The 22,827-nt window shown below is 52.1% G+C and overlaps 9 protein-coding genes across 9 annotated transcripts; 2 read left to right on the top strand and 7 right to left on the bottom strand.

Annotated features, from left to right (window-relative positions):
- Window positions 1-205: 205 nt before the first annotated feature.
- On the bottom strand, window positions 206-2,595 carry BO82DRAFT_357001 (ubiquitin-conjugating enzyme E2). The gene is made up of 8 exons (XM_025635892.1): window positions 2,228-2,595; window positions 2,129-2,162; window positions 1,929-2,023; window positions 1,843-1,864; window positions 1,697-1,793; window positions 1,630-1,641; window positions 1,407-1,575; window positions 206-1,348 (listed from the first exon to the last, which is right to left on the bottom strand). Exons 1-8 carry the CDS (start codon window positions 2,258-2,260, stop codon window positions 485-487), a joined length of 1,326 nt encoding a protein of 441 aa, XP_025489026.1. The 5' UTR covers window positions 2,261-2,595; the 3' UTR covers window positions 206-484.
- A 2,393-nt stretch (window positions 2,596-4,988) lies between these two features.
- Window positions 4,989-8,936, top strand: BO82DRAFT_404882 (GTPase-activating protein LRG1; the record flags this gene model as incomplete). The annotated part of the gene is made up of 6 exons (XM_025639456.1): window positions 4,989-5,450; window positions 5,510-6,212; window positions 6,280-6,924; window positions 6,990-8,090; window positions 8,143-8,429; window positions 8,484-8,936. The coding sequence occupies 6 exons, from the start codon at window positions 4,989-4,991 to the stop codon at window positions 8,934-8,936; spliced, it is 3,651 nt and encodes a 1,216-aa protein (XP_025489025.1).
- Window positions 8,937-10,046: 1,110 nt separating this feature from the next.
- On the bottom strand, window positions 10,047-11,946 carry BO82DRAFT_316534 (uncharacterized protein). Its single transcript, XM_025632584.1, has 3 exons — window positions 11,646-11,946; window positions 11,302-11,584; window positions 10,047-11,197 (listed from the first exon to the last, which is right to left on the bottom strand). The coding sequence occupies exons 1-3, from the start codon at window positions 11,791-11,793 to the stop codon at window positions 10,429-10,431; spliced, it is 1,200 nt and encodes a 399-aa protein (XP_025489024.1). The 5' UTR covers window positions 11,794-11,946; the 3' UTR covers window positions 10,047-10,428.
- Window positions 11,947-12,070: 124 nt separating this feature from the next.
- Window positions 12,071-12,572, bottom strand: BO82DRAFT_356998 (uncharacterized protein). Its single transcript, XM_025635891.1, has 2 exons — window positions 12,361-12,572; window positions 12,071-12,284 (listed from the first exon to the last, which is right to left on the bottom strand). The coding sequence occupies exons 1-2, from the start codon at window positions 12,512-12,514 to the stop codon at window positions 12,250-12,252; spliced, it is 189 nt and encodes a 62-aa protein (XP_025489023.1). The 5' UTR covers window positions 12,515-12,572; the 3' UTR covers window positions 12,071-12,249.
- On the top strand, window positions 12,473-13,603 carry BO82DRAFT_356997 (proteasome regulatory particle base subunit RPN10). Its single transcript, XM_025635890.1, has 2 exons — window positions 12,473-12,692; window positions 12,764-13,603. Exons 1-2 carry the CDS (start codon window positions 12,528-12,530, stop codon window positions 13,313-13,315), a joined length of 717 nt encoding a protein of 238 aa, XP_025489022.1. The 5' UTR covers window positions 12,473-12,527; the 3' UTR covers window positions 13,316-13,603.
- On the bottom strand, window positions 13,511-14,754 carry BO82DRAFT_149919 (trafficking protein particle complex subunit 4). Its single transcript, XM_025630159.1, has 3 exons — window positions 14,548-14,754; window positions 14,332-14,454; window positions 13,511-14,230 (listed from the first exon to the last, which is right to left on the bottom strand). Coding segments are annotated over exons 1-3 (576 nt in total). The 5' UTR covers window positions 14,550-14,754; the 3' UTR covers window positions 13,511-13,779.
- Window positions 14,755-14,885: 131 nt separating this feature from the next.
- BO82DRAFT_149855 (putative O-methyltransferase) lies at window positions 14,886-16,223 on the bottom strand. Its single transcript, XM_025630158.1, has 3 exons — window positions 15,973-16,223; window positions 15,219-15,896; window positions 14,886-15,131 (listed from the first exon to the last, which is right to left on the bottom strand). The coding sequence occupies exons 1-3, from the start codon at window positions 15,982-15,984 to the stop codon at window positions 15,090-15,092; spliced, it is 732 nt and encodes a 243-aa protein (XP_025489020.1). The 5' UTR covers window positions 15,985-16,223; the 3' UTR covers window positions 14,886-15,089.
- Window positions 16,224-16,231: 8 nt separating this feature from the next.
- On the bottom strand, window positions 16,232-17,872 carry BO82DRAFT_385587 (isocitrate lyase/PEP mutase family protein; the record flags this gene model as incomplete). Its single annotated transcript, XM_025638188.1, has 4 exons — window positions 16,232-16,690; window positions 16,780-17,261; window positions 17,353-17,605; window positions 17,738-17,872. 4 exons carry the CDS (start codon window positions 17,870-17,872, stop codon window positions 16,628-16,630), a joined length of 933 nt encoding a protein of 310 aa, XP_025489019.1. The 3' UTR covers window positions 16,232-16,627.
- A 1,071-nt stretch (window positions 17,873-18,943) lies between these two features.
- BO82DRAFT_434683 (putative C2H2 finger domain protein) lies at window positions 18,944-20,643 on the bottom strand. The gene has a single exon (XM_025640961.1). The coding sequence runs from the start codon at window positions 20,572-20,574 to the stop codon at window positions 19,231-19,233; it is 1,344 nt and encodes a 447-aa protein (XP_025489018.1). The 5' UTR covers window positions 20,575-20,643; the 3' UTR covers window positions 18,944-19,230.
- Window positions 20,644-22,827: the final 2,184 nt, after the last annotated feature.

The raw sequence follows: 22,827 nt of genomic DNA, 5'->3' as shown, positions 1-22,827 counted from the left end.
GGATTGGAGGTCCGCCTCCAGAATCTCCGGATCAAAGCTCGGGCCTCCCCGCTAGAAATGCCACATATGAATCGCCCTGAGACCTAACATGATACCTACCTATCTTTGCATTTTTCTAGCGTCCATTCTGGCATGTATCCAGGTAAACTTTTACAGAGATAGGCCTAAGCAGCTCTTCAAGAACATTGCAAAAGCATTCTTTTCCCAGCCGCCACTTTTCAATATCATGCGCCACTCACAGTAAACACCCATCCCTTCAACATGGCAATGCAATCGCCCGTCCTTCATATCCCTGTGGAACCATTCTCAGAAGCGCGCGCAGATCTCAAGTGCACGGGAGAGCCAATGGCACAAAATATCATTCTAGAAAAAGACCTTGAAGCCGGGACAGCCTTTTTTCTCAGAATAGAGTAGAACATAACCAGCAATCTGGGTCTGTCTCGGCCTCGCAGTGTCGACGAAGCTAGGAAAATTCAAGCATTAGTCAAGCCTGATCCATTGTTCTCTCAAGTGAGCGCCTCAACTCCCGTTTGTATCTTTTTCGATCCTCCGGCGTTCCCCAGAATAATCGAGAGGCTTCAGGGTTCACTGCAGTTCGTGGATCATAAGGCGGGTTCTCTTCCTCCAGAGCTGCCACGATACCGTCGATATGATATCGCATCTCTTCCGACCGATGTGGGAAATAACACAAGACACCATCAGGGCTTACACGAACATGGAAGAAGGAAGTTCTCATGGAAACTCGCGGCTGTACTTCTGGAAAATTCGGACTCAGGTGTATATCGATCTCAAATATACCGCCATCCAGATGCGTCATAGGTTTGCCAAAATAGGTGAGCTTCCACACGAATGGATTCTCGTCAACCAGATTCAGATCGATTGTGAAATTATTCTGGCTCTTCATGCTCTCCATAATCTGTTCATACTGGCGCTGTAGGTTTACTGCAATGCCCCACTCCTGCTCTTTAGCCGCCAGCCCTTCGGCCGACCAGTTGGAGCCTTCGCCAACAAGTGCAGACTTTATTACCACCAGCCGCTGCTTCAGCTCAGCATAATCAAAGTGGCCGTCCATCGAATTGTTGCCGTGTTCGAAGGGCATCCTTGTGAATTTCTGTTTACGTGGATATTCCAGCATGGCAGCATCTATTGACTGCATGTAGGCGCTAAAATACCACAAGAAACGTCTCTTGCGAAGATCAGCGAAAGGAACTGGAGAGGGCTTGTCTTCCTTCAACAGTTCCCGTTCCTCGTTATCACTGATTGAAGTATTCGCATCGCTTGGAGGTGTGATACCCAAAGACGCCTCCAGTGGCTCGATCACCGCAAGTCGAAGCGTCTCGTGGCGGATCTTAATCTCAATTAGAGCTTGGCAGGCACCAGCAAAGCTTGGAGAAGACAGCATTCACCTTTGCAACATACTGCTCCGAGTTTCGTTTATCATGTTCGGAATTTGCAACCTCGAACCCAGGTTCGTTCTCGTAGGGGTTTGAGGACATCAGGCTTTGTATCGATATTAGAATCGACTCAAGGCCCTGTGCAGACGACCACTGCTCTCCGCGTGTTCCGCGCCATGTTCTGCGAGGGCATCATCAGTCAGGTCTAACGCCCATGGAATGTCAGGGTTGTTACCCAAGGATCGATCTGGACCAACTTATCAGTTATCTGAACCCTCATGCAATCGCTAGGGGAAACATACAAGCAAACCTTGCCCGTAGCATAAATGTTGGGGTTGAACCGACACCGGCCACAGTTTGTCGTTAAGGCTTGGACGTTTGGGGGGTGGGTAGGGTAGTCTGCGAATTGTCAAGAGTGAACAAACTCTTATTTGACAGGCTTGCTGACCTCTCCCAAACTTGATTGAGAACTAGGCAGTTGAGACCCGATCAGCACTAGAATTAAAGGAAAGAAGGCAGGTGACGAAGCCTGACCTCGAAAAATCCAAACTGGTATGGCGTATCAGGAGGCCCGAGAATGAGAGCATGTACATTTCGAATATCTGAATCGTCGTAGTGTACAGCCAGAGCTTATATGAAGATCACAAAGCCCTACACGTCAGCAAGTTTGAACGTTTATAGGTGCTTACATCCACTGAGGCGTACATGCGCCTTTTGAGAGACGGAATACTCACATAGGTCTGTCCCTTGCTGGAACTGTTGAATCTCCTATAATCTCTCAAAGACATTTCATCAGTCAAGCGAGATCATGAAGAACCAAGGAACAAGTATACCCTTGTAAGTCGTAGGATCGCCTGGTTCGACATCCTGACAGGGAGGTAAAGCACGTATAAAGCAACCAGTGAGCTTGTTGGTTGAGCAAGAGGTTTTTTTGAAGCTAGCAAGGTGTGTATGGTGACTGTCGATTCGAGTTCGAGCGCGCGCGCGGGGAATGTCGATGAGATCAGGATGAGGGGGATCTTAGGAACTGTCTGAACGGAATTAAAATCAAGTGTAGAAGAATGTTTCTATTCGAGTCTAGGGAGATGCCTTTCCGGAGCAGGCAAGAGGTTGAAGTGGAAGGTCCCAAAAGACATTTGCATAGTTAGTGAGTAACACTTGGTTATAGTTAGTGGATAGAAGAGAGTGCAGCTTGTTCTGCCGGATGAGTGGTGGGTGGGTGAGTGGCCGAGTAGTTGGTAGGCACCGTCGGCGGACTCGACCGTCTTGACCGGTGCCTGCCCCGAAGAACAAAGGCAGTATCTAAACCAACCACTCCTTCATATTGAAATAGTATGTATGTACTTAACTACTACCTTGTGATCCAAGAACTGCCACGGCTGCCTACAGTCATGCTCAATACACATGATTTGCGTTCATTCTCTCCACTTATGGAGTCCAGTCGTATAGCGTAAACATGTTGGCCTTTCCCCAAGTATATTTCCCTCACCGCCCATAGGCGACTATTTGCTACCTTAGATCTTCGGCTTCGTTTTCATGTTAGACAAGATCAGAGGCAATTAATCGTTGATAAGTATGACGTTGAAGGTAGAAATTGGGAGCGCTCTGGGCTGTGAGGTGCTATGTTCTCATCAGGATCTGCGAACCAATTTCAACTGTAGCATAACTATATATGTTTACCATCAACGCTGGTGAGAATCCCGCGGACCGCCCCGGCTTCATTGTATGGGCAGGTTCTATACTGCCAATAGGTCTCTCTTCATTGTGGCAGGATGAATTGATTGTTGCCTTCCCCAAGTACTTCCTGACGTACAGTATCAGAAGTAAATGAGCTTACGAGATGAGTTGTCCTCCGTCAAGATGTTCCGGGCTAGGAAACTGCTAACTCGTGCTTCTTTCTGCCGACCACATATCACATGGCCGTTCTTAATTCTGCGAACGTAAGGCCGAGTCGCGACTCCGAGCTTTGAGCCCTATAGGCTTGGAAGATAAGTAGCTGCCAGTCAGCTGCCAGCAGAATAGAAGTAGTGCTTGTGGGCCGTAGCAAGATACGGAGAAGGGGGTTGAAGACAAGGAGCGCATAGCGCAATCGGAATGAAGCGATAAGATACTTGCGGGCGGTCGGGAGGCTAGATGGGAACTGAACCAGATTCTAAATCGGGGGGTTCCACACGCCGAAGCTCGTGAGTATGATTTGCAAGTCCCTAGACAAATCTTCGATCGGCCGGGGTTGCAAGCATCATCACATAGGGGTTGATTGTCAGGGAAAGCATCGTGTATCTCCGAGCGAAATCCAAAGATAGGATTCAAGGACCACTTATTCTATATTGAGTACGGAGTAGATATCTAGTCTCCACTTTGGCCAAAATTTACAGGGTCTGTTTCTGCCTGAACAATTGTTGCGCTGGCTATTTTTGGCTGACCAGGGGCTTTTTTTAGCCAACAAGACTAAACCATCAGTTGGGTTTGTGCCGTTTGTCTGGTGACAACTAAGCTTAAATGATTCTTTAAATTCATCCGTCCATGGATTGTGTTGACGTTGAATCTTCTCCAATTCTAGCTGGTGAACTTCTGTATCTGCCTCATCCTCCCTCAACCCCTTCGACTGTTGTTGTTGTTGTTGTTGTTGTTCTTTGGGTCCAGTTGCTAGGTTGGGTAATGGATACACAACGCGGGATAGGGGATTTCCCATTTCCCACCCGCCCATCACAGGCGGTGAAAGAGGCGGTGACCATCTTCACGTGACTGTATCTAGTGGGCAGAGTGTGCCCAGCAAATAATATGAGAGGAGGGCATAGGGGGGGGGAAGAAGCAGAAGAGAGGGGAGGAGAGCGACAAAGTGCCCAGCAGCAACAACACCCACCCTCCTCCAAACACGCGATCCCCTCTCCTCGCTCCTATTCCCTTTCACTTGGGTCCCAGAGACCGGGACTCGACTTCCTTTCTCTTTATTTTCCTATCCAAATCTCTTTCGTCTCTCCCTAGGCTCTGGTGGTCCTCTACAAATACGCCCTGCTGAAAGGGATTAGGAATGGTTGTGATTCCAGACAGCGCACTCCGCCGCTTGTTGGTCTCACTCTGAGCTCCAACCCTTTCCCCATTCCGCTTCCCTCGACGACAGGCCGTCGCGCATCTTGAATCCTTTTGCCCCCGATAATCTCGCATGTTCTGCTGTTCTTCCGAGCGCCTTTTTATTGTCAACCAACTTTGACCTTGCGCCCTGTTTTCAGTTGTTTTCTAGTTTCCCCGCAAGTCTCATCTACATGGCGTGAGGAGTGTTGCTACGGAAAAGGTCGCTAACTCCCTTAATGAACCCCGCGCACCAGACTTAGGACGATTACCTCAGAGACTAACATTGCATACAGTCAAAGTCAATAGTATTTACTCAAAAAGCAAGCTTGACGATAAGTGCCTCTGCAGCAGTCACATAATACGTCTATTACCTTGTTGTCTCCCCCCCTCTCCCGTGACCCAGCTTCTCCTACTCCAACCATAGCGGCCGTGCCGTCTACCTCGGGATAGTCCACAACATTCGACTACGGATTCTGACTTGCCCGATCAAGCCAAACCTCAAAGGCATAGTTCTCGACGAACATGCCTCCCGGCGACGTTCCTTTGCCAGACAGCCTCGTGCCGGGCAACGGGGCTGTCCGCCCAAAACTCAACACCAGTGGATATGGCGGTGGTAGTTTTCAGTCGCAAACCCCTACATCTCCTGCAGATAGCAACATTGCTTTCGACTCGCCTCGCACAAGGACGGGAGGGTGGAATGGGTCCAACATTAGCCCGGTCGATGGAGCACAAAACCCAGACGGTCGAATGAGCCGGCGCTTGGAGTCTGGCCACCCTGGCTCGAGAGATCCGTCGACCCCAAGAGATCGTAATGGTTACTGGGACAGATCTACACCACGCGAAAGATCCCGCCCTAATGGCCGACCACCCACCAAGTCTCCAGGCAGCTCGTCGCGGATTTGCAAAAAATGCGGCGAACCGCTTACGGGCCAGTTCGTACGAGCTCTGCTTGCAACATATCATCTAGAATGTTTCAAGTGCGAGGTAAGTGCACCATGTCTAAGAAATGGCTGTCGTCTCTCTGTTGACACCGTTGGGTTTAGGACTGTGGTCAAATAGTGGCGTCCAAGTTCTTTCCTGTAGATGCCGAAGATGGAAGCGGGCAATACCCCCTTTGTGAGACAGACTACTTTCGACGTCTCGATCTTCTCTGTCACGAATGCGGTGGTGCACTTCGTGGATCATATATCACAGCATTGGAACGCAAGTATCACATTGAGCACTTTACCTGCTCTGTGTGTCCCACTGTTTTTGGCGCGCAAGATTCGTACTATGAGCATGAGGGTAAAGTCTATTGTCATTTTCACTATTCTACCCAATTCGCCCAACGCTGTCACGGTTGTCACACAGCAATTTTGAAACAGTTCGTTGAGATCTTTCGCAACGGCCAGAATCAGCACTGGCATCCTGAGTGTTACATGATCCACAAATTCTGGAATGTCCGACTGGCTCCGACCGGCCAAGTCCTCGAGCCGCCTGAGGTGGACCTAGACGCCACTGACGAGGAACGCAACAGAGTACGCGACGAGGAAGACGTGATGGAGGAGAAGGTCTACAGAATTTGGAGCATCTTGTCCAGTTTTGAGGAGTCATCTGCTGCGTGCATTTCGGATATGCTTCTCCATGTCAGCAATGGCACCTATGTTGATGGTGTTTTTGTTGCTAAAAAGTTCATTGGGCATGTAGATGTTCTCTTCTCTGCCATTGACCAGCTTGCGACGAACATCAAGACACAAGGCATGAAAGGTAAGCGGCTGTGATATACTCGTCTCGCCCTGTTAACAGAAAGATGATCGCTGACTACCAGATCTAGACCTGGCTTATGGGCGTGAAGCAAAACTTCTGTGTAAGAAGATTGTTGCCTTCTTTGCATTACTCTCCAAGACTCAGGAGGCTGGCGTGCGTAAACTGGGCGTTACACAGGAACTCCTGTCACTAGTCACTGGACTCGCTCATTACCTCAAGCTTCTCATTCGCATCGGACTACAAGGAGCCCTCAAACTTGAGAGAGAAAAGCAGACACCTGAAGGCCTTCACCACTTTCTAGACCACTTGGGAGACTTAGAAGCCCTCCGGCCTCTCGAGGAAGAAGAAACGACTGCAGATTTAATGGTCGGTGTCGATGTTCTCGCAGACCAGCTATCTGATTGTTGTGCGTCATGCAAGGAACCCATTGACGATGAATGCGTCATGCTTGGTGATAGCAGATGGCATATCAAGCCGCCACACTTCTCGTGTGTATCTTGTCAAAAGGATCTAACGAGCACCATCCAGGATTCGCTGTACAATCGGAAGGAAAAGCGGGCATACTGCAACGACTGTGTTACCAAGAACAGTCTCAACCAGGAAACACAGGGAGGTTTCATCCATGTGACCAAACTTCAGCAGTTTATCTTTCTTCTGAGAGTTGCTCTTGCGCGACTCCTCGCCGTTCTACGAGCTGGAGGAACATTCTCTGGTAGGTTATGACGACCAATCACTTCGACACCTCACAGGGATACAGAGACACTTACCGTTCGATAGACGATCCCAATGCAGGTCCACAAGGCGGTAGCGATAGTGGTCGAATCCCACCTGGGGGTGAAATGCGCAGGTCAGGCACAAGGGCCAAGTCATATGCAAACGCCGTCAAAGACAGCCCCGAAGGCTCGTCACTCGAACAGACTATGGGCGAAATGCGACGCTTGCGATCCATACGAAACGAGCGCACCCTTTCCACAACCTACAGAAAAGCTCGAGCATCTCGAATAATCGATGGGCCAGAGGGTCGTAGTGTGCGGCCGGGATCATCAGGAGGCGAAGCCTCGGATCCACGGGGTCATGGATTTCAGATTGTAGAGGAGAAGGATGCCAACGGAGAAACGGTCACTGAGCTGACGTTTGGCAATCAGGACGCATTGACTTTGGATGATATTCCCAGAATCGTTGCGGCCGAACAAGCCAAGGAACAACGGCCCAATGCTTATAAGCATGCCGGCACCAAGCTTGTTGGCACCACCGAGCCTCTCCCAAAGTACAACTACGGTCATCAGCGTGGCGTTTCGGGTGCAGGTCTAGAGCAGCATCTGATTGAGCAGTCAGGGCGGACTAAGAAGTACTTTTCGGAACTCTCTGCTCTGGAGTACTTCATTGTCCGACACGTTGCGGTCTTGTCCATGGAGCCGTTGTTGGATGGAAATTTTACTCTGGAAGAGCTTCTCTCGTTGATTGAGTCGCGCAAACCCACGATCTGGAATATCTTTGGTCGAGCTTTCAACAAGGAAGCGAAGAAAGGTGGGAAGAAGAAGGGTGTCTTCGGCGTTAGCCTTGACTTCCTTGTTGAGAAAGAAGGTACAGAGTCCAGTCACGGTGTTGGCCCTGGGGCGCTTCGCATTCCCGCCCTCGTTGATGATGCTGTCTCCGCGATGCGTCAAATGGACATGTCTGTTGAGGGTGTTTTCCGAAAGAATGGCAACATTAGACGCCTGAAGGAACTCACCGAGATGATCGATAACAGGTATGAACAGGTAGATCTCACAAAGGAGAACCCTGTCCAGATTGCGGCTCTCCTCAAGAAGTTCCTTCGTGAGATGCCAGATCCACTCATGACATTCAAGCTGCACCGCTTATTTGTGGTATCTCAAAGTAAGTTTGATGGCCCTGAGCAGCAATGTCCGGCTTGTTAACGTCGCCACAGAGATCTCTGATCCGGAGAAACAAAAGCGCCTCTTGCATCTCACCTGCTGCTTGCTCCCCAAAGCTCACCGTGATACTATGGAAGTTTTGTTCGCCTTCCTGAACTGGACTTCGTCCTTCTCACATGTCGATGAGGAGTCCGGTAGCAAGATGGACATTCATAACTTGGCAACTGTGATAACACCGAATATACTTTATCCCAACACTAAGGCCAGTACCGTGGACGAGAGCTTTCTGGCAATTGAGGCCGTCAACTCTCTGATCACATACAATGATACCATGTGCGAGGTATATTCTCCAGATTTCCTTTCGTTGTACTGTTGCCTTCTAACAATGTTCCAGATTCCCGAAGACTTGCAATCAGTCCTGAATGACCCTACCTTCTTCAAAGAGAATAGCGAGGTGACTACCAAAGATATCCTCAAGCGATATGGGGATATTGCACGAGGCAGCATGTCTCAAAAGCCCAGCAATGGTGGCGAGACTGTTACAATTACGAACTCTACTCGCGGAGCGAACATTCCTACTTCTGCACGCATTGAAACGGACGCCTCTCAAGATGCGGCTTGGCAGGCACAGAGCTCAGTTCGCCACGTCCAAAGCCCTGGGGGACTTGGCCAGTCTACAAGCACCGCTCAGTCTGGTATGGACCTTGGTCCTGCATCGGCTAAAGATTACCGTGAGCGAAGCACGAGTAACAGCAGCCAGCAAAACACTGTCCAACCTGATGGACAAGGCCAGCCGATGCCTTACCGACCTCGTCCAGGCGCTGGACCTATGGGCGTTGCGGGCTAAATTAGCAGCTAGCCTTTGTCTTCGGCGATGGCACTACATCGTCGCTTTTCTGCATAGTCTCGAAGATATTTTCCTGATACAATAATCGCCAATATCTCGTTTGAGCTCCAAAGAATGCTCTTGGCGTATGACTGGGCCGTTCAGCGTTTATTCGATATAACATGGTTGGATGGAGTTTCTTTCACCTTTTGAATTGAGATGATTATCGATTTTTGCCAAAACAGTCGGCTCGAAGATTCTCTTGGCGGATGGTTGTTCTTTTCTTCTTACCTTGTCTTTTGTGCTCTGGCAACTTGAAGCGCATTTGCATTGGCCGTGGGTCCCAGTACGACTCACCGCACCCTTAATTTGCTTTCTACCTCGATGGGCTAGTTACGGAGGTCCGTCTGTCCGTCGTGACCTTGTTAGGTTCATATTCTGGGGGACTGGGGGTGTCACCCTTGTCCCAAGTTTCCATCTTACCCATCTTTTTCTTTTCTCGCCCGTTGTTATCTCAAAGCCTTGCCTTGCAGCCCTTTGCGTTTTCACAGCCCGAGACCCAAAGCGAACAATGCCAGGGGCATTTCCTTTCTTTCCATTCCCTCGATTTCATTTTCATTTTCTTCTGACTTCTTGAACACCATGGTGTTTCGCAATCTTGTGCCTTACTAACTTCCATTCCACTGTTGTGTGAGATTATTCTGAGTGGGACGCACTAGCGAAGAGAGGGCAGCTTTCTTCTTTACTTTACTTCATTTTCTCAGGCAGTTCCAGATTAACTGCGAAGATACCTGTGCCGAGTCATACGATATTTTCTTTTCTCCTTTTTTCTTCTACCTTTTCTACTTTCTCCATCCCTTCTCTTCTAACTCCATTCTATTCCACTTTCTCCCATTCCAAAACCATACGACCTAACCCCAGCTGATATCCCGACTTGTTTGTGTCTCTTTTCTTTTTCTTCTTCTCTTCAGCATCCTTGTGATGTCTTTATATTCTCCTTTCCCCTCTTATTTCCCCTTTTTTTCTCATTCAGCCCCCGCCTGCCCTCATATAAAAAAGAGGTGTAATTTACTAGCGACTATGAATGAAAGACAGTATCATAGTACCTGGCACTTTTATAGGCTTGACATTGTGAAAGTATGCTACTTTGTGGCCCATGCTGGAAGTGGTTTTAATGCTCCCATAAGAGAGACATTCAACAGGAAATACATGCTAAATTCAAGTAAACACATTCGTAACACCACAAGGAGAAATATGACACCTGGCAATGTCTCTCGATGATGGATTTGATGCCTTGCGCAAAAAGAACAACGAAAAAGCTAGTCGATATAAGAACTCCGAATAATTCACTCCAAGCCCCTAATACTCCTTCGATACCTAAATTAACTCCCAAATCGCACACCCCCGGTATCAAGCAGAACACCACGTGGAACTCCAATCATACACAAAGCAACCATAAAAGGTATCAAAATGACTAAAGTCGTAAGAACGAAGGCAGGATGTTAGATCCATATCAGGCCCGCTTGCGCAGAACCCTGCGGCCGGCTGCGGGGGCAGCTTCACCGCCGGCCGGGGTGGTGGCTCGCTTGGTTGTGGTTCCTGATGCGGCGTTGCGTTTGGCAGCGACGGCCGCGGCGCTTTGGGTGCGGCCGCCCGCGTTCTTCCTGGCAGCAGATGAGGCAGGCCCGGACGCAGTGGCACTGCCGGTGGTCTTCTTACTGCCAGTGAGGGTCCGGGTTGGCTTGACCGCCACGGTGGTACCGGAGGAGGCGGACGAGGAGACACTGTCCCGGCGGTCGACTACCTGGCGCGTCGCGGGCCGCGGTAAGGGCGAGCGCAGGGTATTGCTGGTCGTGATTGCGGCGCGGCTTGCCGGGCGTCTGGTAGCTGCTTGGGACGAGGGCCTGACGACGGATGTCGAAGGCGCGTTGGTGCCGCGAACGGACCGCAGGCCCGGCATGCTGGCGGAGGTGCCCTTGAGCGGGCTGGAGGGCTTGAGCGGGGACATGGGCCGGGAGAGATAGGACGATGTGTGGTGGGGGTGGTGGGTGGATTTCTCGGGCGAGGCGACGCGAAGAGGGGACTGGGGGTACGTCCGGGAGTTCGAGGTCTTGGGCGACAGGATTCGGTAGTCGTTGGCGCCTCTCATCTCCTGGGACACCACCCGCGAGGTTCCCGCTGCTGCACCGGGCTTGGCCCGGCGTTTTGGGTTCTTGAGCACGTCGAGCGACTCCCCGCCGGGGGCGGGCGCGTTTTCTTTATCGGAATAGATACCTTCGTGGCTGATTTGGGGGGAAGCAGGGTCAGTGAATTGAACGACCACGATGTCAAGTAACCCCTCCCCCGTGGGGACGACTAAGAGAGGATATATATTCTTACGCCGTACCTTTGTTTGCGTACCCTGCGGGAGCTGGGACTTGCAGTCGTCGCTTTGCGCAACTTGGGGCTAGCGGAGATGGCTGCGAAATTCCGGGATGCTTTGGCTGGGCTGAGCAGCTTGCGGGGGAATGTGTTCTCTTGCTGTGCTCTCATGTGTTTCTCAAGTAGTTCGCCCATGTTGGCTCTGCGGAGTGCGATGGGGATTCGGTTGATGCGTCGCTCGATCCGGGCGCGTAGGTCGCTCGCTTGGAGAGCATACTGGGCACGGAGTTTGCGGGCGCGTTCGGTGACTGGGACGGCGGTTAGTACCAGAATTGCGGGATGAAGATTGCGCTGTCTTCGGGAGCGTACTTTCGAGCTGGAGGTTGTCAATAAGGGCCTGTTTCTGGTTGCGTGTGATCCGAAGCTTCTTCTTAGGCGGGCTGTTGGTGGGTGTGAAGGCTTCCTCGTTGTGGGACGCGTCCTCGGGGGACTTGCGTTTGGAGGCAAGGGACGCCATTGGGCTTGAAATAGGTCGCTAGCGATCGCTGGTCTGTAGACGTGCAGGATATTCGATGCAGATTTTAAAAGGCTGGAACGAAGCCAGAAGAATGATTGAGTCGAGAACTGCGTCTGGATTGAAGGGAGGGGAGGGGGGAGCGGAAGAGTTGGCGGGCGGGAGAGTGTGTGAGAGGAGAGGAGAGAGGCTGGCGAGGATAAACAACCTTGATTGAAGTGCTGACTTAATTCGTGGTTAGCTCTGATCGGGAGAGGGTGTGACATCTTGCAGTCCCCGTCCCGTACCTCATCCATCACCGAAGCTCTCACTCTCCTCCATCATCGACATCTTCATCCACCTTCTCCAATCACTTCCTCCCCATCTACTCAGAAATATTTCTATTTCCGGCATTTACAGCGCCTGAACACTTCACCTACTGACACATATACCGATCATTTCCGTCGTTCCTAGCAACGCCTAACCTTCGCCAAGATGGAAGCCACCATGATCATGTCCGTTCCTCTGCTCCCCCCTCCCCCCCTCTCCCTCATCTCAAGCTTCGTGCACCCTGGCTAACAACCCATGCAGTGTGGACAACAGCGAAAGCAGCCGTAACGGGGATTATACGTAAGTACAGCGAAGTCTCACCAAGAGCCATCGAACCTTCTCTCGTTCCGACCGCTGACAGCTGAGCTGCCAGTTCGACCCGATGGCAAGCACAGATCGACGCTGTCAGCGTCATTCACACGACCAAAATGCGCGTACACCCCCAATCCGCCGTCGGTCTTATGAGCATGGGAGGAAAGGGCCCCGAAGTCCTGTCGACATTCACCACCGACTTCGGTGGTATCCTGGCTGGTCTACACCGCACGAAGATCGGTGGCATTGCCCACCTAAGCTCCAGCATACAAGTGGCCGGTGTATGTTTGCCTACAACCTCCCACACCTAAGATGAGTTTCCAAACCAGCTAACCGTACGGCCAAACTATAGCTCGCCCTCAAGCACCGCTCCGAGAAGTCCCAGAGACAGCGCATTATCGTATTCTCCTGCTCGCCCATTGAAGAAGACGAGAAGACGCTCGTGAAGCTCGCCAAGAAGATGAAGAAGAATAACGTGTCCATTGACGTGATCGCCTTCGGAGACCTCGAATCCGACCAGACCAAGAAGCTCGAGGCGTTCGTCGAGAATGTCAAGGGTGGCGACGGCTCCCACCTGGCCATCATCCCGCCCGGCGACAACCTGCTGAGCGAAGAGCTCCAGGCCACGCCGATCTTGGGCGGTGACGGCAGCGGCGTCGGTGGCGCCGGTCCGGACGGCGGCGACGGCGGCTTCAACTTCGAAGATGCGGCGGAGAACGACCCCGAGCTGGCTTTTGCCCTACGTCTGTCGCTCGAGGAGGAGAAGAACCGACAAGAGAAGGAGAAGCGGGATCGAGAGGAACAAGAGCGCAAAGCCAACTTGGAGGGCATTCCCGAGGAGGGTGGTGAGGGTAGCGGAAGCAAAGACAAGAAGGATGACGGTGACAAGATGGACACCGCTTAATGTGCGAGGAAATTTGAAATGATTCCTCGTGGATGACCTCCTTTTTTCTTCTTCAATTTCCGATGCATACCCGGCGTTCCTTCTGATATGTACTTGCGTTAAAGTTTTCTCTGGTTTTTCTGTTTGGTTGTAATTGTAGAACGTGGGTTCTAGATTCGGCCCCCTCCCACACGACAACGCTTTTGAGAAAGGCTTGCGGTATCTCCATGGGAATTCTATATCATCATGATCGTAGTTCTATGCCGGAGAGAACCGCGACGCATATATGAAAGAAAACAAAAGAATTGATGGACGAACGCCTCCCGCGAAAGAAGAAGAGTAAAAGGAACAGGATACACCAGTACAATCATTAAGAGTGCCCGTCGCCCAAAATTCGACATTGAATCACGCCAACAACAGGGAATCATTTTTCCTCTTCCCCATGTCACAACAACAAAAGGCGAAAGGGTAGAAAAAGAGAATCCTCACGTCCGCCCACGCAACCACCCGTTCAAATTCCGATCAAACGCTTCGCACCGCACCGGCATCTCCAACTGATAGAAGGGATTCTTCATGACGAAGTCGGCGTAGAAGTCGTAGATCTTCTTCATCACCACCTCGATGTTGGCCATGTGCGGGTCCGTGAAGAGGAGGAACTTGGTGCCCGTCAGCGTCTGGAAGCACGTCAGCCGGAACTTGTCCGTCTCGAGGGACTCCAGCCCCGTCGCGGGGACGCCGGGGATCGGGTATGTGTATGTGGTCGCGGCGACGGATGTCGTCGTTGTTGTTGTCATCGTCGTCGTCGTGGGCGGGATCGGGGTGGAGGTGCCCGAGGGGGAGGCGAGGTTGGAGGAGGCGCTGGTCGGGGTGGAGGCTGTTGCGGTTGGGGTGAGGAGGGGGAGTTTGGGGGTGATAGTGCGGGTGATGGCGTGGACGCTGTTGTTGATGAGTGGTGCATAATTAGTATATTATTGTCCTAGTGTACGATGCATTCGTCTCTCTCTGGAGCAGAGGCGTTCGCACCAAGGTCCACATACCCGTGAAAGGTTCCGGCGAGAACGAGGTAGTCGTTTGTCGAGAGCTTGCGGAGGCCCGGTTGGAATTCGCGCTGGTAGATTAGACCTCCGGCTTTGTTGATGATGATTAGGGAGAAAACCGTCCTGTTTGCTTTTGGTTAGATGTTTTCTTTTTGTTTCTTTGGGTGGGGAAGGAGAAAAGGAAATTGGGAGTTTGGGGTTTTGGTTGCGACGTACATGGTGATGAGAGGGGAAGAAGCTATGTCAGTCGTGGGAGTAGTATCGGACGATCTTGTCCTTTGAAGTGGTTTCAGGGTCTGTGGTCATACGACATCACAGACGCTTTCTCATCAATTATTGGCAGTTGAGGTGTAGAGGACGTGAGATCTTATTTTGCCGTGTTGTCATATCAAATCGTTTGTTGTTCTGATCATTATACCCGGGGATTATTGCGGAGGTGTTGTTGGCCGCGGTGTCTTACACTGCGTCGGTCTCCCTCACCGCTTTCGATGGGATGGTCCTTTAGGTGGACCTTTAAATAGCCCGCTGTTTTCTCCGCACTTGCCCCCATCTCATGCATGTCCTGGGACTTATCTAGGCCCTGCATCGAGTCTACAAGTCTACAAACCTACATGGCGCACATAGCCGGTCTTCTGGGAAGTTACAATGGTCAAGGATATGGCTCATTGAATAAAAAGCTGAATTGCCATACACGTCAACGTGATGTACTGCGTCTAATCATAAAGAACTCCCAAAGGAGAATTGAATCACATGCGGCATCATGACCGGACAGCCACGACGTCTGTCACTTCCACAATATTCTACATTGAGCAAGAAGTCAGCAAAGACAGAATCCCCACACTATACCCCGATATCATCAACATCGGAGCAAGAGAGAAAGAACTTACCGGCCGTCCTTGCACCACATGCTCCGTCTCAAACGACCGAGTCGTATACCTCACCTCCCCCTCCCCTCCCTTGCCCCCCGCCCTCACATACTCCAGATAATCCGGCGCGCCGGGAATATCCGTATTGTCAGCAATGACCTTCGACCCGACATGGAACAGCGCCAGCTCCTCACACAGCTGCAGGTCCGAGAGATAGAACTTCTCCCAGTGATCGAAGAACGCCATGTCGACGCCGCCGGGGGTGATCTTGCCTTGCTCGACCAACCCGCGCAGGGACTCCGACGCCGGTCCCACCAGGACGTGCACGACCTCCTGCAGACCCGCGAGCTCGATGAAGTCCCGCGCCACCTGGGCGATGGACTCGCTCACCTCGAAGGTGTAGATGTGGATGTCGTTGTCCGCGGACGGCCCGTGCAGATCGCGCAGGATGGCCGCCCACGCGATGGCGGAGCAGCCGACGTAGGTCCCGAACTCGACGACGGTCTTGGGTTTGGGCTGCATGCACGCGAGGTGCTGCTGCGCGACGCGGAGCTTGGTTTCCTTGAAGTTCATCAGGTGCCGCGTCTGGCTGTATTCGTCGAGGGCACGGTACAGTGCCCATGGGTTGTTGCGGTAGGGCTCGGTACTGGGCTGGCTGAAGATGTGGGCGTGCGCGGCTTGAGCGGCAGCTTCGGGGTTCTATTATTGGGGAGAGGTTAGATTTTTCTGGGGAGGTTCTGTAGGTTCCACGTGGACGGGTGGGTTGAGGACTTACGTGCGGAGGCATGCTGGTGGGTTTGATGTGTATGGATTGGTTCTGAATAGGTGCTTGGAGTATAAGTGGCTGGTGTTGAGTCACAAATAGATAGCTTGGGTTTTTATCGTAGAGGCAGTATCTTGTAGGCTGGAGATGGCCGTGTCTATTGTGGGCATGAAGCTTTTATATCACGGCTGCTGAACGATCTTCAAATGCAGGCGGCTGTGACTTTCACCTGCGGTAAGTGGTCCACCTTATGATGAACGTCTTTCTATCTCCGAGAGACATCTTCCTTGGCGCTTTTGAATGGCTATAGACACAGTCCGTATGGAGAACACTGGATCATTCGTCACGCTCATGCTGGAAGCCTTTGTGGTGGATATCAATTGCATGGAGTCTAGTACTAAAATGAAATCTTCGTCCGAGAGTGTCGGAGCTCGGTACTATCTAAGGTAAGCGAAACCGAGATCTTATCGCCGAGGTATCCCACCGCTGCATACAGATCCACTTTCGGCTCGAGGATGAGATGATCGCCTTACGTCGGAAACTCACACGTTGTGGCAGTGCAAAGTGAAGGCAAGTTGCCGAACGGCTGTGCGGCCTGCAGAGAATCTATAGCTTGACTCTGCATTTTCGATTCACATCGCAGCGACAGTTCGCAGTACTGTACACATTACTCCTCTCCTTGAGGATGAACCAGCCCCTCATTATTGAACTCATACCGCGTCTCCGCATCCTAAGCCGATAAAAGCGTCAGTCTACCACCAAGCAACAACTTTCTGCCAAAATCTCTCTGAAGAAAGATAAAAAAAAAGGACCACTCACCCAATATTCCTCAAACCCGACGCCCGCACAAACCTCCTCATACCGCAGAATCTGCGGCGGCGCGCCGACCGTAAAACTCCGCTTCAGGCCCTCTAGCGCCTCGCGCATACTCTTCAGCCGGGCTGCCACCAATGTCCAGGGGTACGCGACGGCCGCGAACCCCAGGCCCGCCAGCTCCGCGGCCGAAAGGTTCTCCGTCTTGCCGCCCTCGATGATGTTCGCCAGCAGGGGCACGTCCAGCTCCGCCACGCAGCGGCGCATGGCCTCGCGGTCGGGCAGCGCCTCGACGAAGATGGCGTCCGCGCCGATCGCGATGAACTTCCGCGCTCGGGTCATCGCTTCGTCCCACCCGTGGATCAGGGCGTCGGTCCGCGCCAGGATGAAGATGTCGCGGCCCTGGTTGCGCGCGTCGACGGCGGCTTGGATGCGCGCGTCGGCTTCGCCCCGTGGGACCACGGATTTGCCTTTGGTGTGGCCGCAGCCTTTTTGATATCGCAGGGTCGTTAGTTGGTGGTTTAGAGAGGGTTTGTTAGGGAGAGCCGGGGGGGCTAGGGAAATGGGCAGGGGACGCACGTTTCGGCCATGTCTGATCCTCGATCATGACGCCTGCAGCTCCGGCGGCGGCGAAGCACTCGACCGTTCGTTTGACGTTCATGGGACTGCCGTAGCCCGTGTCCCCGTCGACCATGATGGGTAGGTCGGTGATGATGCGGGCGGTTTCTTGGATCTTGTGGCACATGTCTTCCATGGCGATGTAGCCGGTGTCCGGCAGGCCGTGGGCGCTGGAAACGGCAAAGCCGGAGAGGAAGATGAGTGGGAAGCCGGACTCGGCGACGAGGCGCGAGGAGAGCCCGTCGTAGGTTCAGGGAAATGCGAGGATGGTATTTGGGTCGCGGTGGGAGGTTTGGAAGAGGGTGCGGAGGTGCGAGGCCTGCGGGCTGGGCAGGCGGCCGCGGACATTCTGAAGGGCGTAGGTGAGGGTTTGAGGTTTGGCTTGGGGGTCTGGTGGTGATCCTGAGGCAGTTGCTGTTGTGCTGTGCTTGCTAGGTGAGGGGTGAGTTGGTAGAGTGTGGTTGAAGGGGTATGGGGTCATTTTGGGCCGGTGTTATCTGGTTATATAGGGTCGAGAGAGAGAGGATGTGTTGAAATGGCCGAAGATACAGGCGATGGTTTGTGGTAAGGATATCTGTTCGGTGTTGGTTTTGTTGTTCAACCTGTTAATGTCACGGCGGGGGATACTGAACACATGACTGCCGATCCATCTATAGCGGGGATCATCCACTTCGGAGTATCAATGCTGCTGTGTAAAAGCTCCACAGTCTTTGACCTTGGGTTGAGAGCTGCACAGCTGGCTGGGGGAGAGACTTTCTCTAACGAAGGTTAGTGCTCTAATGTGAGGTTGACGAATTCCTTTTTGTCGCGTTGGGATAAGGTTAGACAGTGGACTGGCTGACGTGGGATCGCATAGTCTCGAGACGAAACCATGAATACCATCATGCCTATTCTGTACCATGAATAAAATGTCTGGCCATTTTAAGGTCAATTTGCCGTACCACTGCAATCACATTTGGCACATTGTTATTCTCCTTTCAGGCGAAAGCCACCAGAAACAATCGGAACGCTCCTTGGCAGCATGACGAACATTCATCCACTCAAGGTACCAGGTTCCAATCTCATAGCATCCAGACGACGACTGAGTGCAACGTTCCTCTATGCCGAGGCCGCTAATGTACGGGGAAATACCAGGACCCGCTGGGAACCCATATTCTAAAAGACCTGGAATTCAAACCAACGATCAGAATAACGGCCACCAACACGTGGGCACGTTCCGTAGACCCGGCAATAAGCCAACCCGCGTTCTTCGCCCTGTCAGCCGCACGGACAGTCTGCGTTTCATAGAGAGAGTCCAAGGGGATGGAATCAATTCGGGGGCCAAACTCAGGGACCCGCCGCGGGAAGTCTTGCTCTAGAAACCGGTCGCCACGTGGAAACCGGTGTCGTTTGGGCGCCTGGACGATCAGACCATGCTGGGTTTAGTCTGGGGCTGAACTGGACTGGTTGAACAGATTGTGCTAGGTTAGTTGGTGGTGGGTCGAGTCTACTCTATTGGCAAATACCTATGATAGGTCTGGATGACTTACGGGAAATGAAGTTTAATGTGTATGATGTTTCAATTGATATGTGAATATATCTCTTTCCTTCTCGCTCCAAGAGTGGGTATTGGGTATTGGTAGACAGCGTGAGAGCACAGACAGACAGTAAAGAAAACACCATATACTCCTCTAAACCAAAGATGTGAAATACAGGATATCAGGTCATCAAATGTCGTCATCAAGAAAAGGGGAAATGGCCATAGATTAAACAGATAAAAGTGCAACAGCCTGAGGCATCGGAGAAGTGGAGGGAAGAGTTGGAATGGCAGGAGAGTTCATCTCCAAGGGGAAGGAGCAGTTACTTGTCACAGAAGACAGCCAACTTCAACTCTCCGTCCATTTCCCGGATGATTCCCTCCTCCATAGCCCACTGCCGCACCAACAAGTCCTCGCTTTCCTGCTCGAGGTTTTCCTTTTCATAGTGGCGACCAACATGCTCCATTCGGTCATTCCAACTGTGTGCACCAACGAATTCCTGTCCACAGAAGCCGCACTGGCTGTGAAGTGGGGGCTTGCGTTGTTCGTGCCAACATCGTGCCCGCACAGCCTCCAGGCTCTGTTCAAACGCCTCCCGCTCTTCTTCGGTCTCGGGCGACTTCCGGTTCCGGCACACCCAGGGGGCATGCATGCGACGCTGGTGCTGAGTGAAGAGGTCTTTGCGATTGAAGTCATTGACCAGGTGAGATTCGTTGTAGGCGAGGGGCTCGTGCGGTGAGCCGAGGTTTCTCTCTTTGCTCAGGTTGTCCAAGCTACAACGTCCCACATCGCATCGGAAAAATCCCAGTTGAATGTGCTGAGAGATCACATGTCGCTTCCACTCGTTCTTCGACACGAATGTGCTGGGGCAGCCATAGTGTGAGAAGCTGCAGGTGTATACTCGACTGGGTGGTGGGGTATTCTTCTTCGCCGTTACCCGTGCGCCAGCACGGGCGCTCGCAGTGGTGCTTGTCTTGCTGGATGGCTTCCGCGTCTGTTTAGTGATGCGACTTTTGCTGGCTTTCGATGTTTTTCGTGACTTGGCTTGAAACTTTGGCGAGTCAGAAGCGGCGCGCTCCTCCTTGACCGGCTGAGCGCAGATCGACATCCCGGTCATAAAATTGGTCTCACAGTTCGAGAAAACTCCTTGATACGGAAAGGTGGCATGCGTGCTTGTAATGGGTAATTCGGGCTCAATCTTCACCATGGACTCTGGTTCTGGGTAGATTTGAGAAGGCGCCACCAGGTAATCGACAACAGCGGGCGAAGCGCACGGCTCATATGTAGATGGTGGTATCATGACATCGTCACAGGTATAAGGGGGAGACATATAACACCCCATATTCATCCAGTTCGAGTCGTTACACTTGGGACTTCCCAGCGCCGGCGAAGAGGTGGGCTCGCTGCTCCAAGGGGACGAGAAGCCTGTTGTGAGAGTGTCGATATCATCTCCTATGCTCGTCCAGGACATGTTGGATGTGGGATAGAGGCCTTTCATAGGGATAGCTTCCGGAGTGAGATGGGGTTGAAGGCCTGAAGGAGGTTGACTCATCGTGGGGTTTGTATACGACGACTCATACTTGCAAGGGTACAGTTCATAATCCTGGGGAACACTAACCCCGGATGCTAGTTGGGGAACATCGGAGAAGGCTGAGAAACGGTCCATGATATGGAAATGAAGAAGCAAGCAAGAACTCGCTTCGAACTATGGCTTTGTCTGTACACAGAACCACAACACGGTCGGAAAGAAAATGTTTGGCTCCATGTGTCGCGGCAGCCAGGGGCATTTATCTTCAGCTGGACGACCACATGGCTATGAACTCACTTGGAACGGGCGTTACGGGAAATGGGGCACTGTAGCCCGAAAAGAGCCCAGAGTCAAGGCCATGTTGAGCCGCATAGGCTCAATGGGCTGAGCGATTATTCGTCGAAATTGCTTGCGGGATTGCATCTTGAGAGACCCAAAGCAGGAAACCCCTGCAGCGGCATCTAGCCCGGGCTTCTGGACATCTGGACGATCCATTTTCATTTCCTCCACACCCCCCTTTCCTCTGGCGGTCTGGTGGATTTTCGTGTTTTCATTTCCCAATATGCTTTTCTCGACACTAACGCTCCGTTCAGTCACGCTATGAAGGGTACCCCCTGTCAGACGGCGGCTGGATCGCTGGCTCTCGTGGTGAACGAACCCCCGGATGGGCTAAACTACCCTCAGTTTCGGAAAGGGTTGTTGGGATTATCGCGCGCACCTTTTCCTGAGAAGTCTCTGGAACAGAGCAAGCAGGTGCTATCATCTAAATTTACTGCTCAGAAGGAAGCATTCCAATCCCTCGTGGCTCGCACAGCCCAGGTTTCATGCGTGCACATTCCAAAGTTCCACTGATTGATTGGATCTGGGGGGTTGCTCCTTCTGTGCCCGACGAGTCTCCCCCAGAGTGCCTGCCATTCAGCCTCAATTAATTGATAGGCAGTGTTGTTGCGCTAATCCTGCATTAGCTGGCCAAACCCATACCAACCGGGTTTGACTTGACTTGTCGGGGGCCAAACCTACCGTACGGAGCCACCCTGGGTCCATCTGCCAGCGTTGACTTATCGCCTCCGCACCAACCACAACCCTCAATAACGAGTCATTGAACAAGTCGGTCTCCACCAGCTATCATTTGGTATCGCTCATGCAGGGGGTCTCGAACAGGTAAAAACCCACAGCGATCATTACTTCGTTCAGCGGGGTGACTATGACTGGTTGCCTTTTTGCACACCTGTTGGCTTTTCCCCGGGCGCGATTTGACCCTGTCGGCGAGGCACGCACCGCATCAACCCGCGCCACGCTGTCTTTTGATACGCTTTTGGCATGCATGTCCCACCTGGAAATAATGACGCTCCGACCTCATTCTCCAGGCGTACCGTTACCCGCTAAACGTCTGACAGGCTCACGGATCGTGTGTCTTCCGTTAGCACCTTGGTCATCCTCTTGAGATGTACGGAGTAATTATTATCGTTATTATCGCAACTCGCCAAGGATTCCTGATATCATCCCTTTGGCATGGCAAAGGGTCCACATTTCTTTCCCCCTTTTACCAGTGTAGTTGAACAGTCGCCATGCTTGAAGCAGCGGTTGCTCTCCACTTCGTCCTATTTTCTTTTTGGGGGCCAAATTTGTTCCGATGGACCACGCGACAACACCCGCGCTATGCAGCGATTCGTTAGATCGGTATCTCTGTTATGAAACCAACTAACGGGGTGTTGAGGATCGACCTGAGCTCGACTATTCACACCAGAAAGGGAAAGGTTAGATTGATGGCTATCAGAAGTCGAAGGTTCGCGACCGATGGCTGAATGTTCATCATCGTACGTTTTCATTTCGAGATACCGGTCGCTGCCCTGAGGCGTTCATCGGTGGCTGAGACGTTGGCTGTGCTGCGTATGCGTCCGACTGCTTGTGTGAGTACACACAGGGATCTGGCAAGGCGCTTTTCTGTCGCGGTACGACATCGCCCACCGCTTCTTCATCTTGTCACTGCAATACGTAGCCCGTAGGGCTCAAGGAAGTTTCGGAAGAAATCCGGCTTTCTTCCCTGTTCACGGCGGTAAGATGTGGTTCGGAAAGTGGAAAAGAAGCGGTGCAGCCCCAGTGACTCCACCAATGCAGCTAAACTGACTCACACTTCCTGCCTGTCAGTTGCCGCAGCTCAGCTACTCCATCGATACTCATACCTAGTCTCATGTGAAAAGGTTTCTTATTCCCATCGGAGGCATTTTGCTTTCCGTGGCTCGCATCGCATTGGTTTGTTCGTGTAATTACATCATTCCCTCCCCCCTCCCGTTAACTCCGTACCTTATCGTGACTATCTATCATCATTATCGTTGATCCCCAGCTGGACGTTCCGGGCGAGACAGTTTCCGAAGGGGACGCCCGCGACAA

The sequence above is a fragment of the Aspergillus uvarum genome (assembly GCF_003184745.1).
Source record: "Aspergillus uvarum CBS 121591 unplaced genomic scaffold BO82scaffold_52, whole genome shotgun sequence".
NCBI classification, from domain to species: Eukaryota; Fungi; Ascomycota; class Eurotiomycetes; order Eurotiales; family Aspergillaceae; genus Aspergillus; species Aspergillus uvarum.
This window is presented reverse-complemented; position numbering and strand designations above follow the sequence as displayed.